Genomic DNA, 16,046 nt, shown 5'->3' with positions numbered 1-16,046 from the left:
CACTGTGAGCAGCGTCATGAACCAGCTTCCTCGTGGCCTTGCTAATATTAGTATCTGGAAACAAACCAGCTGAGTAAAAACTAACCCCAGGCAGGACTGCAAAGATGCTGATAGGACAAGGGGAGCACTTGGAAGAACCTGACTCTCTAGCACAACCCCCACCATCAAGGGCATCTGCCCTCAAATTGTCAAGTCAGGCTGTAGCCCTGGAGTCCTTTTGGCCTCTTTATTGCTACTGGGTGCTCAAAGAGACATGGTGGCAAAAAAAAAATCACCCACTTCCCCCCGTGACTGGCCCGAAGATGCACTCCGTCCCATTAGACATAGTTCAGGCTGCGGAGATTGATGCATTTTAAGCCCCAAGCTTGTACGTTGTGACTCCTATCTAAGAATGAAACCACATACCCCCAAATGCGCCAAGTACCACAAAACACAGGAGCCCTTCTGCTTATTAACACAGGTGCCCACGAACACATTGCTTTGCGTGCTGTCTCCTTGGCTCCCCACTGAATCTAGAGTGCAGTTCAAGGTCTCTGTCCTGACATTCAAAGTCCTCCATGGGATTGGCCCAAGCCACCAGAGAGATTGCTTCTTCCTCTCCCAGCCAGGCCCTCCACAACAGGTACCGTTCCTCCAAAACAACAGAACCGTCAACCAACAGGGGGACGCTTCTCAGCGCAGGAGACAAAGACTGGCTTCGCTCACACAAGAGAAAGAAAGCGAGCTGGAGAGGAGTGTGGGGGGAGGCGGGGAAAGAAACCTTTGCTGTATTTTATCATGCATGCTCCTCATAGCGATGCCAGTCAAGATCACAGACTGGGTATTTAAGAGTACTTTAATGGAAAGGAAAGATCGGCTCTGACCCTTTGGTTCTACAGATCAGGAGTATACAGACTGTATTCTATACTGCAAGAAGGTCGCTTATCCACTAGCTCAAAGACAGGCATGCAGGTGTGTGCTCTCCTGCTTTACCCCTCTTCAGTTACTCAGCAGTTGGAAAGAGGTAAAGTGTGAGCGGAGGTTTAAGATCAAAGACTGACTTTGTCCAGAACATTATTGTGTTTTTCCAGTGTTGGGGGGAAAGGGGGCAGAATACATTAAAAAGAAACAAAAACCCACCCAAATCCTTTGCCAAGTGTACAGGTGAATTGACAGGAGAAGGCGTGCGGCTGTGTTTGGAATTCCCTCTGTACGCGAGAGAGGTTTGAGCCACAAAATGTAGAGCCAAATGTGAGCTCCCCAGAGTTGGAGCTGGCCTTTTACAGCTATGGAGCCCGCTGCAGAGTTTGCATAGGTATGTTGGGGGGAGTCCAGCCCCCTTCCTGTGCATACTGGAGAGGGATGAATACTATGCGAAGGGGGTTGTTGCCTGGACACTGAACTAGTCACCACTCCGGGCACAGCAGTGGGACAGGCCAGGGCCCGGGGAAAGGGAAGTCTCTCTCACAGCCCAGCAATGCTCCCCCTGATGCCCAGATGGGCCGAGCTAGGACAAGGCTTCCTAGAGCAAAGGGACAAGGGGGGGCTCCGCAGGGAGGACCTGAGCAAACCGAGTCCGGCTGCTGCTGATCTCATTCCGGAGCCCGTGGCGGGCAGTGGCTGCGGGACCGCCCAGGGCTGGGTTACACCACCGGGGGCTGGGGGGCGTCGATCAGCCCCCAGGGACAATGCCATTTGCCAGCTGCCTCCAGGAGGCGGCCAGCCCGGGCAGGGGCTCTCCCCGGCCACTCACCATGATGGAGAAGACGAAGGCCACGATGTTGATGGGGTACGCGGGGCAGAAGCAGGAGAAGATGCTGAGGACCAGGTAGTTCTTGGGCATGGGCTCGGCCTGCGGGGGCTCATGCTGGACGCTCGTCTCGGGGCTGCCGTGCAAAGCCCGCTTGAGGTCCGAGTTGGCGGCGGGTGCAGACATGGGCAGCGGCCGGGGCGGGAAGAGCTCGGCAAAAGGCTCCGCTCTCTGGGCTGGGAGCTCCGCGGGAGGGTCTGAAATCCCAGCGCCAGGCTCAGGGGAGCCGTGACCTCACCCCGCATCTCTCCTCCCCCGCCCCCGGCTGCAGGGAAGGGAGCCAAGAAAGTCCGCCCGAGAGACACGCGGCGCGGCGCGTTCGCAGCCGGAGCCTGATGCTACGCGCCGCGGAGCGGGGCACGGGGCAGGGGCTGCTCCCTCTTGTGACCCGCGGGCGAGCGGCCGTGGGGGGAGCCGCCGCCGCGCCCCCGCCCTCGCTCGCCCTGGGCCAAAGGGGAGTAAGCCCAGGGGCCGGGCAGGACAACATCGGAAGGGGGCGAACATGTGGGGAAAGGGGGGCGGCGCGCGGGGCTGGTGCGTCTCCTTGGCGGGGGCCCCCTGCCCGGGGCTGTGGCGATAAAGCCACGATCCTAGCCCGGTGCTTCCGTGCCCGAAAAGCTGAACGCTAGAGATGTAAGTCACTGAAACTCCCCCCATGAAACACGGTCTGAGGCGGCGCATTCCCTTCCCTGCCGGTGTCAGCAGCTTCGAGGAAGCCAAAAATATCAAACGTGGCCAGCCGCCGGCACGTGGGGGGAGCAGCCGGGCAAAGCCGGGAACTGGAAACCCCTCCCCGCCCAGCGGCCCCTGTGCACCTGGCTTGTCTCCCACGTGGCGAGAAGCCGGCAAGAAACAGGCACTTTGTTAGCAACCCAGGCCTGGCCGGGCTGGGTCCGAGCCAGGGTCTGTCTAGCCAGGGCCCTTGGCCCTTGGCCCTGGCCAGCACCGGCTGCTTCAGAGAAAGGTGTAAGAGCCCTGGGGGTGGGAGAATCTGCCCCTCACACTAAGGCTACATCTACACTGGGGGGGGGGGGTCGATTTAAGATACGCAAATTCAGCTACGTGAATAGCGTAGCTGAATTCGACGTATCGCAGCCAACTTACCCCGCTGTGAGGACGGCGGCAAAATCGACCTCTGCGGCTTCCCGTTGATGGCGCTTACTCTCACCTCCGCTGGTGGAGTAAGAGCGCCGATTCGGGGATCGATTGTCGTGTCCCAACGGGACGCGATAAATCGATCCCCGAGAGGTCGATTTCTAACCGCCGATTCAGGCGGGTAGTGTAGACCCAGCCTAAGGCTTGGGCTGAGCGCTAAGCCCCAGAAGTTGGGGTCTTAAACCCTGAAGGTTTAATTTCCCTACCACCACTTTATCCCCATGAATTGTAACAATTTCGGATATTCTTGTTATCCCCGTAAAGGTCCAATCCCTTTGTGAATCTTTGCCTCTGTGCCTTCTGGTGGCCCCGAGTCCCACAGTCGAACGTCTTGTGTGGAAAAAGTATTTCCTTTTATCCCCTTTGAATGGTTCAGAGGAGCCAACACAAACCCCTTGAATGTAGAAGGCCCCAAACGTTTTGGTTGGTCTCAGCAAACCGACTCTTCCTGCGGATTGCTGTAGCCACCTCTGCACATGGGAGCCATACTATATTGCTTTTTGGGGGAAATATTTGATAACTTTCAGAAAGGTCATTTATTTTTAATGAATAAAGGTCTGTTTCAAACATGCCCATAAAGCCATAATGGTTTTCAGGCTGATGAGACGAGACACGATAAATTTCATCCACGCTTCATTCCGAAGCCAGGCCCCAGCGCTGCAATGTGGTGTTGATAGAGCCTGTACTGCTACAGCACCGTATCCACCCCCTACTAGCCAAACGGCTGTGTTCTCCAAATCCCTCCTTCGTCGCCCATGTGTCTCATGCTGGGGGACAAGGAAGGGATTCGAAGAGGAGAGCAGATACCCCCAGCCAGGAGGGTGACGAGGAGGAGAATGGAAGGGAGCCCTCTGCAGCCACATTGTCACAGGAGTGAGTGAGCGGAGCAGAGACCCCCAGCCAGGGGTGTGAGGAGCCGTCACTAGGGAGGCCATCCTGCCGCTGAATGGCTCCTGCCCTCTCACTTATCTGAACTCCAGCTTATCCAAAGAGAATCCACATCCTGCCTGCTGTCTGGGTAATCAGGAGTATACAGGGTCAGAGCGCGCCAGACTTGTACGGTGCTTTGCCTCACAACAGCCGGGCGAGGCAGGGAAGTGTTATTTCCTCTGAAAATCAGGTTGTAACAGGGGCAGCTCACGGGCAGACCACCCCCACTTGCGAGGATGCAATGTTGCAGGTGTTCGTCCAGTGTAATGCCCCCTACTGTTCTGGGTCTACAGCAGACACAGCCTATATGGCCCTACCCTCCAGCCAGGTCAGCTTTCAAGTTCAGTCACTTTTGGAGTAACAGAAAAGTCCAAACAGATGAAGCCCCTGAAATTTAATGGCCTTTATGCTCAGCCTTCATCTTCCTTCATCAGTCTTTGCCTCTTTTATCCTGGGGATTTTGTTACTCCTCTTGCTGGGGGAGGGGGACCCTGCGTTAGGCATTAAGGATTGTTCCTTACACTTGTTGCCTGATTTTAGGGGCATAAATATGATTGTTTATACAATAGGCTTGCCAATTAATCTGATCAGAAGATAACAAGGTTCTCGTCCCAGCATCAGGCTACACAGAGTTTTGCAAGGACCCTCGGTTTGTATGACCAGGACACTCATGCTCAGAGCAAAAATACAGCCTTTAAGACTGTTATTGAGATAAATGGACTAGTAATCAAATAGAAAAAGTAACCAATCGGAATGACAAAGGAAATAATACTATTAGAGGCATAGGCGTTGACTCCGTGGGTGGAGCACCCACAGAAAAAAATTGGTGGGTGCTCAGCACCCACTGGCAGCTCCCCGTGGTCCTGCCCTGCCCCCCAGCTCTAGCTCACCTCTGCCTCCTCCGCGAGCGTGCTGCCAAAGGGAGGGGGAACGTGGCGTGCTGAGGGAAGAGGCGGGGCCGGGGCGGAGATTTGGGGAAGGGACCCAATAGGGGCAGGGAGGGGGCGGAGTTAGGGTAGAGACTTTGGGGAAGGGGTTGGAATGGGGGTGGGGCCAGGGGTGGAGTCAGGGCGGGGAAAAGTGCGGGCACCTACTGGCGCCGGAGAAAGTTGGCGCCTATGGTTAGAGGTACATGTGGTATTGTTTACTATAAAGCTTCCTAGATTAACATGCTCACACCCTTCCTTGGTAACTTGGTGGTGAGAGACAAAGGACCAACCTCACCTCTGGCATGCCAAAGACTCCGATGGTCCGGGTTCATCCACGCTCGAGTGGGAGATGAAGAATTTAGGAGCAGTGAGGGAGCTAGAAAGCTATAGAAAGACCCAAGAGAAACTAATTAAAAAGCTGACTAAAAAACTAACTAAACATGGGGGTTTGCTCCTCGTGGAGAGCCTGAGCACTCTGTCCCACCCTCCATGTCCTCACCCCCATAATATCAGGATACACTTATTTTATAGGCTGGCATGTTCATAAGTATTAATGACAATTAGCTCATCCTCACATGTGTTATTCCTAGCCTGAACCAGTTTGGTGGTGGTGATTTCCATGTTCTTTGTGGTGTACCTGTTAAGTTTATGGAGGGCAATCAGTCGGCCACTTATCTATGCCAAAGGTCACAAATATAAGTAGGCTAACTTACTTTAGCTCATCTTACAGGATGTGGCCTGTAGGTTCCCTGTGTTACTGCCAAAATACTCTAGCACAAATCCATAAATCTATTATAATAAAACAAACAACAAATCCATAAGAAAGGGTATAACACACCAGCAAGAAGGCTAGCCCTATGGGCTACGCAATCCACCGTGCCATCCATGGGCTGCTCTTACCTTTCCCTGTTTGCCAGGGTCTCTCACAGGGCTGCAGACTCTACCACTCCCACCCTGGGCCTTCTGTCTCCTGGGGCGTCTTCTTCTCAGTCTGCCACTTTCCTCAAGGCTCTCCGGCAGCCTCCTGACTCCAGAGTCTTCCCCTGCTTTGCCTCAAGCCTGTCTTTGTGGAAGGCCTACCCCCCTGCCCCTCTTTTCTCAGGTGGGCCTTATAGTAATTTGGGCCTGACACTCCCCCACCAGGGGTAACCCGGTGGGCTAATTAGGCCCTGAGGCTCCTGTTACCCTTTTATATGCCAGTGTGAGGCATATACCCCATCACAAGGTCCTACAGCGAGCCAGTGTCAGAGCATCATGAACAGAACCAACAACCCTCACTTCCAGCCCTCTGCTCAACCTCCAGTGTCCCCCATGTGAACGCAGGAAAGAAAGTCTAAGAAATAATTTTCTGAGTTGAGAAACTTGGGTTGATTTGGAGATGAGAAGCCCTGCAAACTTTATCGCCAGAGGATAGGTTTGCTATAATGGCCTATTTAGAAAAAGGGTTGTATGAAAGGCCTACCCCAGCATTCCTTTGTGCACCTAAAATTCCTGTTGCAGTCAGTGCATTTATAGATTCGTAGGCCAGACGGGACCATTGTGATCATCTAGTCTGACCTCCTAACACAGGCAATAGAACTTCCCCAAAATAATTCCTAGAGCATAATATTTAGAAAAACAACCAAACAATTTCAAAATTGTCAGTGACGGAGAATCCACCATGACCCTGGTAAATTGTTCCAGTGGTTAATTACTCTCACTGTTAAAAGTATACACCTTATTTCCAGTCTGAATTTGTCGAGCTTCAACTCCCAGACATTGCATTGTGTCGTACCTTTCTCTGCTAGAACCCATTATTAAATATTTGTTCCCTATGTAGGTCTGAAATCAAGTCACCCGTTAACCTTCTCTTTGGCAAGATAAATAGATTGAGCTCCTTGAGTCTATCACTACAATGCAGGTTTTCCAATCCGTTAATCATTCTTGTGGCTCTTCTCTGAACCCTCTCCAATTTATCAGCAGCCTTCTTCAATTGTAGAATCAAGAATGGAACACAGGATTCCAGCAGCTATCTCCCCAGTGCCAAATACAGAGGTAAAATAACCTCCCTGCTCCTACTTAATATTTCTCTGTTTATGCATCCAAAAATTTCATTAGCCCTTTTGTCCACAGCGTCGCACTGGGAGTTCATGTTCAGCTAACTATCCTCCATGCCCCTCCAAATATTTTTCAGAGGCACTGCTTCCCAGGATCAAGTTCCCCATCGTGTAAGTGTAGCCTACGTTCTTTGTTCCTAGATGTATACACTTCCATTTAGCCATATTGAACTGCATATTGTTTGCTTGAACCTAGCTTACCACGCGATCTATATTGCTTTGTATCAGTGACCTGTCCTCTTTATTATTTACCACTCCATCAGCTTTTGTGTCATCTGCAAACTTTATCAATGATTTTATGTTTTCTTCCAGGTAATTGATAAAAATGTTAAATAGTGGGACCCCACTAGAAACATACCCGTTTGATAATTCCCCGTTTACAATTCATTTCAAGACCTGTCAGTTAGCCAGTTTTTAATCCATTTAGTGTGTGCCATGTTAATTTTATCTCTCTATATTTTTTAATCAAAATGTCATGCGGTACCAACTCAAATGCCTTACAAAAGCCTAAGTATATTACATCAACACTATAACCTTTATCAACTAAACTTGTAATCTTATAAAAATAGATCAAGTTAGTTTGACAGGATCTATTTCCCATAAACCCATATTGATTGGCATTTATTATATTACCCCCCTGTAATTCTTTATTAATCAAGTCCCATATCAGGTGCTCCATTATCTTGCCCGGGATCAATGTCAGCCAGACAGGCCTATGATTACCTAGGTCATCTCATTGACCCTTTTACAATATTGGCACAACATGGTCCAAGTGATGGCCTGGTGGTGCAGGTGCAGCAAGGATGAAAGGGGCATATTTGACACTTAACTCACGGTGCATTTGAACTAAAAAAGCCTGACCACGCAACTCTGATTTATAGAACTGGTTGTATTGACTTCAATAGGCCTACTTGGGTAAGTAAGGACTTACTGATGTGAATAAAGATTGCAGGATTGGCCCTTGGTGCTGTTTTAACCCCTTAATACTTCCTTTCTGGGTCACTCACCCCAGCATTTGACTGGACAGCAGAATTATCCTTAAAATATTTTCATCTCCTGTGGCAAGACCCAGGTTGCTACCAGCACTCAAAGAAAATATCCGCTGCCCTTCCTGGCTCATCTAATGCTTGAGGGGTGTGATATATATGCCAGGGCAGAGAGCCCGCCCAACTTCCTGCACCCCACTGAAGCCCTTAACAAGGCCTTGTGCATTGTGGGGAAATTTCCTCAGTGTGCTTTGTCTCCCAAGAGAATGTGTGCGTATGCCGCTCTTGAGCGCCCCCTGCTGGGTGTTTAGCGGGGCAGTACTGGCTTGATGAGGCACAGCTCCACATCTTGGCCAGCACAGCGGAAAGGAAAGTGATGTAGTACTGACCTCCGAGTTGCAGAAGAGAGTTCTAGAATTCTCCAGGCCTCCTCCAGGATCTGTGATTAAGGACCTTGCTCTTCTACGGGATAATACATATACAGCTAGGATTTCAGAAAAATAAAAAAAAAAAATGAATGGCCACTTTTATATTGTTGGGAGTAGTGGGTGAAATCTATTACCACTTGCTCCCCCTCCCCCCGTTCCATTTTGAGGTACAGGATCTAAAACCAGGCTGCATTTGGTTTCTCATTTCCAAAAGTCATTCATGTACGTTTAAATGAGGTTCAAAATACTTTGTGTGACATCCTGGCCTCATTCAAGTTGATAAGACTTTTGCACTTGACTTGAATGGGGCCAGGAGTTCACCATTTCTGCGTATGGGAAGATATATATGTGGATATCAGCGTAATATACATGCAATATTTACCTATATAGAGAATAAGCATCTTTCGAGCTCTATCCTAGGATCCTGGAATAAAACACATGTAGAAGGAAAACCTGCTGATCTATCAAAATGTCAGAAGAAACGATTTCAGATCGTTAGGAAATGGTAAAAATTACTCCAGTTCATTTATGTGCCAATTTTCCCATTAGTATTCAAGCACCGGCTTTCTGTAGCTGCAAAATGACTGATTTGGCCTCAAGGGACTGCTAATGAAGAACAATAGCTTTTTGGATAATATTATTAGTACACCATTTACCTTCTGAACTGAATGCAATCTGGTTAGTTCATTCCAAAGGGGAGAAGAAGAAAATAAATAAATAAAGTAGAACTGCAGGAATAGTTAGATAGACTTTCCTTTTTCAGATATAGCGCCACGCAGTCAGAACGTGAATTAAAATAAAATACAACTGTATTTCAATTGTCAATAGTTAGGTACTTAATGCTTATGGTCTCATTCGTATTGACATAGCTGCCCCTCCAAGCCCTCAGAATTAAACATAACCACGTGGAAGCCATAGTACTGTAGTAGCCTAACACGCTCTGAAAGCACAGTGGGGTCACACTGCACCATTGATTTTTAAAGCACGGCTCACCATTGAGTTCAATGGGAGTTGCGGGCACTGAGCATGTCTCTGAAAGGGATCGGCACCTTCCAAGATCTGCCTTTAATCCCTGAGCACACTTCCTGGGGCTGTCTGTGATGAAGGGCGCGAACTCTTAACTCAGGCAAAGCTTTCATTGGGAATTTTGGCTGTTAGGTCTGAAGGATCGGGCCTGAAGTCACTTCCCCTCCCCGTCATAAACATTTCTGATGTGAGAGGGTAGCAGAAACTACATTCCATCATAGCTGGAGCAGGGGAAACTCCGGCTGAGGAGGACACTATGGCAAACCCCTTTCTTGTACAAGCCTCATGGGATCTTTAATGTCCAGGCAAAGCAGGAAGTACCTGGGTTTTTAAATTCCCATCTGAAAGAGGAAAGAATAAATAAGTTTTGCATGGGGTGGGATGTCTACTGGGTGGTTGTAATGTTCACTGGAGAAAGCACACACCAAAATTAACTGCACAGAGGCAGGCGGAGGAGTGGGGTGGGTTGTGAACAGGTACAGTTGGAGACTGGGTTTTCAGAAATATAGCCCTGAAAGAGGAGGTTGGATGCCTCTCTTTTGCTTCTAAAATACATTCAAGTCTTGTGGAGCACAGGAGTTTGTTAGAGGATATTAATGAGCTGGAAAGGCAGACAGAGTGTGGCAGCTGTAAGGAGATATTGAAGAAATTTCAAATTATCTGGGGCAATGTCTCCACTTGTAATGAGCGAGATCACTGGAGAGTTTTGTGAAACAAAAGTTCTATCAAATAGCAGCAACTGTCTCTGAATTTAGCAGGGTTCCTTCCCCCCACAAGGCACTTTAAAAAGCAAGCAGGGCAGCCTGTTAGGAGGAAATTGATTAATTTTTAAATACCAGTAAATTGTCTCCACTTACCAAGGCAGACAGAGAGAAAGAGCGAGAGAGAAATACAATTAATCCCTTCGATTCAGGAGATGCAGGCAGTTTACTCCTGACAGTCTGGGAAATCTCCTGGTCTGAACGCCTATTGGAATGGGAAGTCTGGAGAAAACATTTGTAAGAATTTCAGGAACTGCTCACATGGATGGCAGAGCTCACCAGCAATTGTATTCCTAAACCCAGCTAGGCTATCCTAGAACATAGGTCAGAGTAACCATGTTTAAGTACAGCCAATTTCACCAATCTTACTAAATTCCTGCAAAAGAACTTAGACAGGGTGTTTGATATCTGGCCACTTCTGGAAGAAGCAGCGATTTTCCTGGTGATCCTGATAACACAGGCTACATTTGAACTGCTGTACCTGGTTGAGACAGGCAGTGAATACCATGGTTCAGCCTTTAAGAAATGCCCTCCTTCCGTGTTTCTTAGGGCAACTGGCAGGTCAGTCCGTGTGCAACATGCCCATTGAAATCACAGCCTGAGGTCAGAATTAACTGTGAAACTCAGGTGTCTCTAATGCCACTTACTTTGTTATGACCCGTATTCGTACAAATTCTGCCTTCAGTGACCTGTGTATAGCTCCCAGTGATTTCAAGGGGAGCTGTGTGTGTGCGCAGAATTTGGCCCATTTGGGTGTAATGGTATGTCTGCTCTGGATCCGATGGTGTCTAGGGCTAGTGTGGATACATGAGGAGAGCAGGGAGAAGATGCAAGGCACTTTCCCCGCCCTACCTTTCTCACCCCACATGGGGCCAGCTCTAATAGCAATCAATCAATCCCAGAGCAGGGGGACTGCGCTCTTCTAGTGCATTCAGGGATGTAAATCACCCCAAAGGGGCCAAGGAAGAGGCAGGGCCAACGCTTCCCCACCCTGCCTTGGCTCATGGATCCGGCTAGGTGAACTGGGGAAGGACCGATGGTGCCTCTTGAGACACAATGCCTGACTATAGTGCAGGTAAGATTGCTTGCTATGCCCTCAATAGGGAAAGTAGGCCTGGATCCAGAAAAAAGGAGAACGGACAGAAGTTTTTTTGAGACTGGGCACATGGCAGAAGGAATATTAGCCTGACAGTATCACAAATGGAGACATCTTAATGGTCTCTGAGTAACATCTCCTAACAGCTATCGCTCCCTGCCTTCTGCTTTCTTTTCAGATCAAGGCTGGCCCTGCCACACTAGAAAGAAGGGAAAAGAACAAATAAATGAGACACAGGAATAACATTTTTCTGGTGTCACAAAGATTTTTATTTTGTGGACAGATCAAAGACAAAGACACAAACCTTTCTGAATACCCTGACCTTCCCTGGAACCATCTCCACCTAGGCTAGAAGAAGGGTTGTGAATGGAGGAGGTCTCGCACAGGTGATCAGTCGGTCCGGTCAGACTCACGTACTGATGGAGTTGGAGTTGACTTCTATAAGTCTCTGAAAGATGCACACTCTCTCAGACCTCTTCCAATGTTCAGTTAGACTTTGTCCTTAGGGATTCTTTCTGTGACAACTGGAGACATTCCCAACATTGGAGAAAAAAAAAACCCAAAAGACAGACCTAGAAGACTGCAAATCATGTAATCCAATTTCATTATTAAACCTAGATAACAAGATTAGAGTTAAAATATTTACATGCTACTTAATTCCTGTTCTACCATGGATTATTCACAGGCTTTGTTTTAGGAAAATCAGCTAACAGTAGCATTAGGTAACCCATCAGTGTTGCCAAGAGTTCAGTGCCTGGAGGCATTCACCTTGTATTTGATGTGAGAACATTTTTGGGCAATTTTTTTTGTTTGCTAGAGAAATTAAATTTTGGATCATTTCTTCAATTAAACTTTTCTGTAATGCCTTAAATGCAGATACCAGTCCCAGATACTAAGGATACTTGTATAGCTCCCATTATCACAGGACCAGACAGGCTTTAACATACGTATGTATTAAAATTGTGCCGTTGGCAGATGATAGCTTGTTGTTATTCTGGATATCACACAATCTGTATCACACAATCAGCTGTTGGAGGAATATGGCTCTATATCTCTATTCCTCTTTGGCACTGGCAAATTTGAAGTGCTGCCTTTGGGGGACTCGAGTTTTTTTCTCTCTTCAGACTTTCTGCTTGATTGGTCTCTTCTCCTCAAGGCTTTAGACATTTTAGGGTCAAAAATCACTCCATGTTTCTTCAGCTTGGGTCAGAGACCGTGATTTGGATCATAATGAACTCAAACCAAACCCCTGGATCCAGTGATACCCAAACTTCATGGCTGCACTAAATCCAAATCTTTGGATTTCAGTTTTGCAAAAGGCCCCTATCTTTACAATGGGCTGAACCAATGCCTTGGGTCCAGTCACCCCCAAATTTTGGAATGTTTCTGAATAGTTGGAATTTCCCATTCTGGCGAAGGCCACATACAGGTTGTAGAGGGGGATGGGGAGTAAAGAGACGGGTAAACAAACTGCTGACTGAAGGCCTGATCCTCTAATCCTTACTACACAAATCATTCTAACAGAAATAATGCCTTTGACTTCAGCAGGACCTTGCCCAGCCCTGGCTCACATCTCACCTCCATTCAGAATGTTGCTGCAAAGATCATTTTCCTAGCAGGGTGTTTTGACCACATCCTCCTCCTTCGCATCCTCTGCTTGCTTCTCCATTTCAATTGCATCAAACACAAGCTGCTTGTATTCACTTTCAAGGCCCCTCACAATTAGGGTGACCAGATGTCCCGTTTTTATAGGGGCAGTCCCGTTTTGGGGGACTTGTTCTTATATAGACGCCTATTACCCCCCACCCCAGTCCCGTTTTTCACAGTTGCTATCTGGTCACCCTACTCTCAGTCAAACCCCACTCAACGTACCATCTCTCATTCATTATCTAGCTGTCAATGCTCACCTCTGATTGGTCTGTCAGGCCAGCCTCCACTGCCCACTTCTTACATTTTCAAACAAGCCCCTTTGTGCTTTCTCCAGTGCCACCCCTTGAGCTTTGGAGAAGCTCCCAAGAAACGGCTGCTAATCTACTTCATTAGCCTAATTCAAATACCTCCTCAAACCTCTCCTTTGCCATGATGCCCACAAACAACTTGACAACGGTTAGACTGCTGGTGTGCAGAGACCACAGCCTACTATGGCTCCCAATATTGTCCCATTGTTGACTTGTATTCCCCCTGGCTGTCTATATCCAGCTGTCGTCTCTTGTCTCATACTTAGATTATAAATTCCTTGGGCCAGGGACCAGCTTTTCGTTTTGTATTTGTACAGCACCTACCACAATGAGGTCCTGGTCAATGACCAGAGTTCCTAGATGTTACTGTCACACAAATAATAAACAACAACAACAAAGACTCCTTATATGAGTAAGGAAACTCAGTCTCGGACCTTGACAGCGGCGGCTGACTCACTTGTAGATGCGAGGGGATAAGTTAGCATCCACTTGAGGGGAAATGTCATGGGATATTTTATGAGTAAATTAGATCAGGTAAATGCGAGTGCCAGTTCAATCATGAAGAGTGCAAGGGCTCCAGTAAGGCTATTATAGCTTTAAGAAGCTCAAAGGAAAAGGAATATTATACACTCCAGTTCATCACGCAGGCACTAACTGACTGTTCACTGGAAAGTTTCTGGGAGTTAATGGTTATCCAGTTGATTTTAAATGCTTCAGTGGTCTCCTACCCCATAAGCTAGTGATGAGAGTGTTTGTCCAGCAGAACTTGTGGAAAGCAGCAGCACGCCCAGGGACATGCTGAAAGCATTAAGCTTCCTTGTGCATTAAAAGGAATTAGAGAGGAGAGAACTGCGGGAACTACAGTTGCTGCTTTATCACAGCTCTCATTGGGTGATTCTGAATGAACAGCTGGATTGTACTCGTCCTAGGCTATTAGGTGACGAAGGCTGTGCTATAAGCTAGTATAAAGATAATGTTTCCTAGATCTGAAGTAAGGTTTGGGGCACTGATGTCACAGAGGATTAATAATCTCCATATAGGTAGCACTGTATACAGGCAAACCAATACATTTTATTTTTGGTAGGACCCTGATCCTGGAAGTAACTGACTGCCCTCAAATCCCCACAAGTCAAGGGTGCTGAGATAGTGTTAATTTAGGAGGATGAATTAAATACAGGCAATTTCTAACATTTTACTTATTTACATTGGTTACACCTCGGGAACTGCTCTAATACGTAATACACCTCTACCCCGATATAACGCGACCCGATAGAACACGAATTCGGATATAATGCGGTAAAGCAGTGCTCGCGGGGGGGGGGGGGGGGGGCAGGGCTGCGTGCTTCGGCCGATCAAAGCAAGTTCAATATAACGCGGTTTCACCTATAATGCGGTAAGATTTTTTGGCTCCCAAGGACAGCGTTATATCGAGGTAGAGGTGTATTGTATTGTAGCCAAGGTGGTGGTGGTTTTGGTTGTTAACGTGTCATGGAAGGCACTCGTGTATCACAGTGATAGGTGGCCTTATACAAATCTAGTTCTAGAGAGTTGGCCAGTTGCCCTAACAAGGGCATTTCTTCTTGGATCCACGAGGAACAGGTAGGGGTAACTGGCAGCATATATTGATAGAATTGATTCAATGGGCCTAGCACCTGCCTCGTTTCAGCTGCCTCTCCATAGATGTGGAGAAGGTACTCTGTGTTTGTACAGTGCCTGGCACAACAGAGCCTCACCTCAGTCTTAGGCACTCCTGTAATAAACATGAATAATAATAATAATAATGTCAGTAATCTCATTGGAATCCAAAAGCAAAATTCCCATTGATTTCAATGGTAGAGGATCAGGCCCCCTTTTTTCAGCCATGTTGAACATATTTGAATTTGACCTTACTTTTTGCAGTCGGATTAGCATTTGTATAACCGGTCTTAAATCTCCTTGTATCAGTGGCATTATTTCTTCTATACTATACCTGGTTTGAGGGACAAGACAGGATGTCCCTCATCTTGTCTGCTTTTCAAAGTCGCTAGTTCTATTAATACGTGCATTTCAAAATAGAGACGTGTTAGAGTTGGAAAGAGAAGTGTTCCCTTTTCTAGAGTGCTGATGGCTGTGTTTGCATTTGCTACATGTATTTTTTCTATTGCTGACAGTCAGCACTGCACCTGAAGTTATGAAATTGATGCATTTTTCTACTGGTGGGGCCAGTTCAGGCTGATTCCTTAATGAACATCTCAAAAGAGAAACTGACCGATTTACCTTCCCTTGGTTTAACCATGACATCGCTGTCATTGTGTAGATGCACACGCCATCCTTCATCGTGAGCTAGAATCCTGGGCTCTGGCTTCCCATACATTGTCAGTGGGCCCTGATGAGGGGTCACTTTGGTAAATGTTTCTCCATAAACAAACCTGGGAGCAAGCAAGTGCCAAGGTGCTAGTTAAAGCCCCCATCGCTGTCTGAGAGCACTGTCTCAGTCACCGTGAAACTTCTTAAATTATAATTTAAATTGAAAGAAAGAAATGAGATGCCTATACAAGGCTATAGCTGAGCAAACACATAATTAACATGACATCAGAACACCTGCAGCATTAAAATAATCATTCAGACAGGAAGTCTCCTAGCTAGCCACCAACAAAAAAAGCTCCTTTCCCCTGCTTCGTCGTTTTACGAAACTCTCTCAGCCCTAACCCTATTGAGCAGAGGTCTTTTGTAGCCTGCCTGAAAGGTCATAAAATCTGGACAATTGCGGACCAAGATGGGGAACAAGTTTCAGAGTCCTGGAGCCCTCCCAGAGAACATGCTGCCAGCTACTTCCTCTCTTTTACAACATAGGGATCCAACGTGAGTGCCCCGGCTGAGTACCACGGCTGCAGTATGGCCCGGGGACCGAGG

General features: G+C 47.6%; 1 protein-coding gene and 1 long non-coding RNA gene across 2 annotated transcripts in view; one reads left to right on the top strand and one right to left on the bottom strand.

Moving 5' to 3' along the window:
• The window catches only part of TMEM233 (transmembrane protein 233), a 25,522-nt gene extending 23,530 nt beyond the window's left edge, over positions 1-1,992 (bottom strand). Inside the window, exon 1 of the mRNA XM_054006933.1 lies at positions 1,733-1,992. Coding sequence (XP_053862908.1) covers positions 1,733-1,915 — 183 coding nt within the window. The 5' untranslated portion in view covers positions 1,916-1,992. The remainder of the gene's footprint in view (positions 1-1,732) is intronic.
• LOC128824956 (uncharacterized) lies at positions 1,624-16,046 on the top strand. The gene is made up of 4 exons (XR_008442550.1): positions 1,624-1,807; positions 6,763-6,837; positions 6,916-7,010; positions 15,987-16,046. It is a non-coding gene; the product is annotated as an uncharacterized LOC128824956 (long non-coding RNA).

This window comes from Malaclemys terrapin, chromosome 16, assembly GCF_027887155.1.
Source record: "Malaclemys terrapin pileata isolate rMalTer1 chromosome 16, rMalTer1.hap1, whole genome shotgun sequence".
NCBI lineage: Eukaryota > Metazoa > Chordata > Testudines > Emydidae > Malaclemys > Malaclemys terrapin.
Note: the sequence above shows the minus strand (reverse complement) of the source record. Positions and strands in the feature narration are given on the sequence as shown.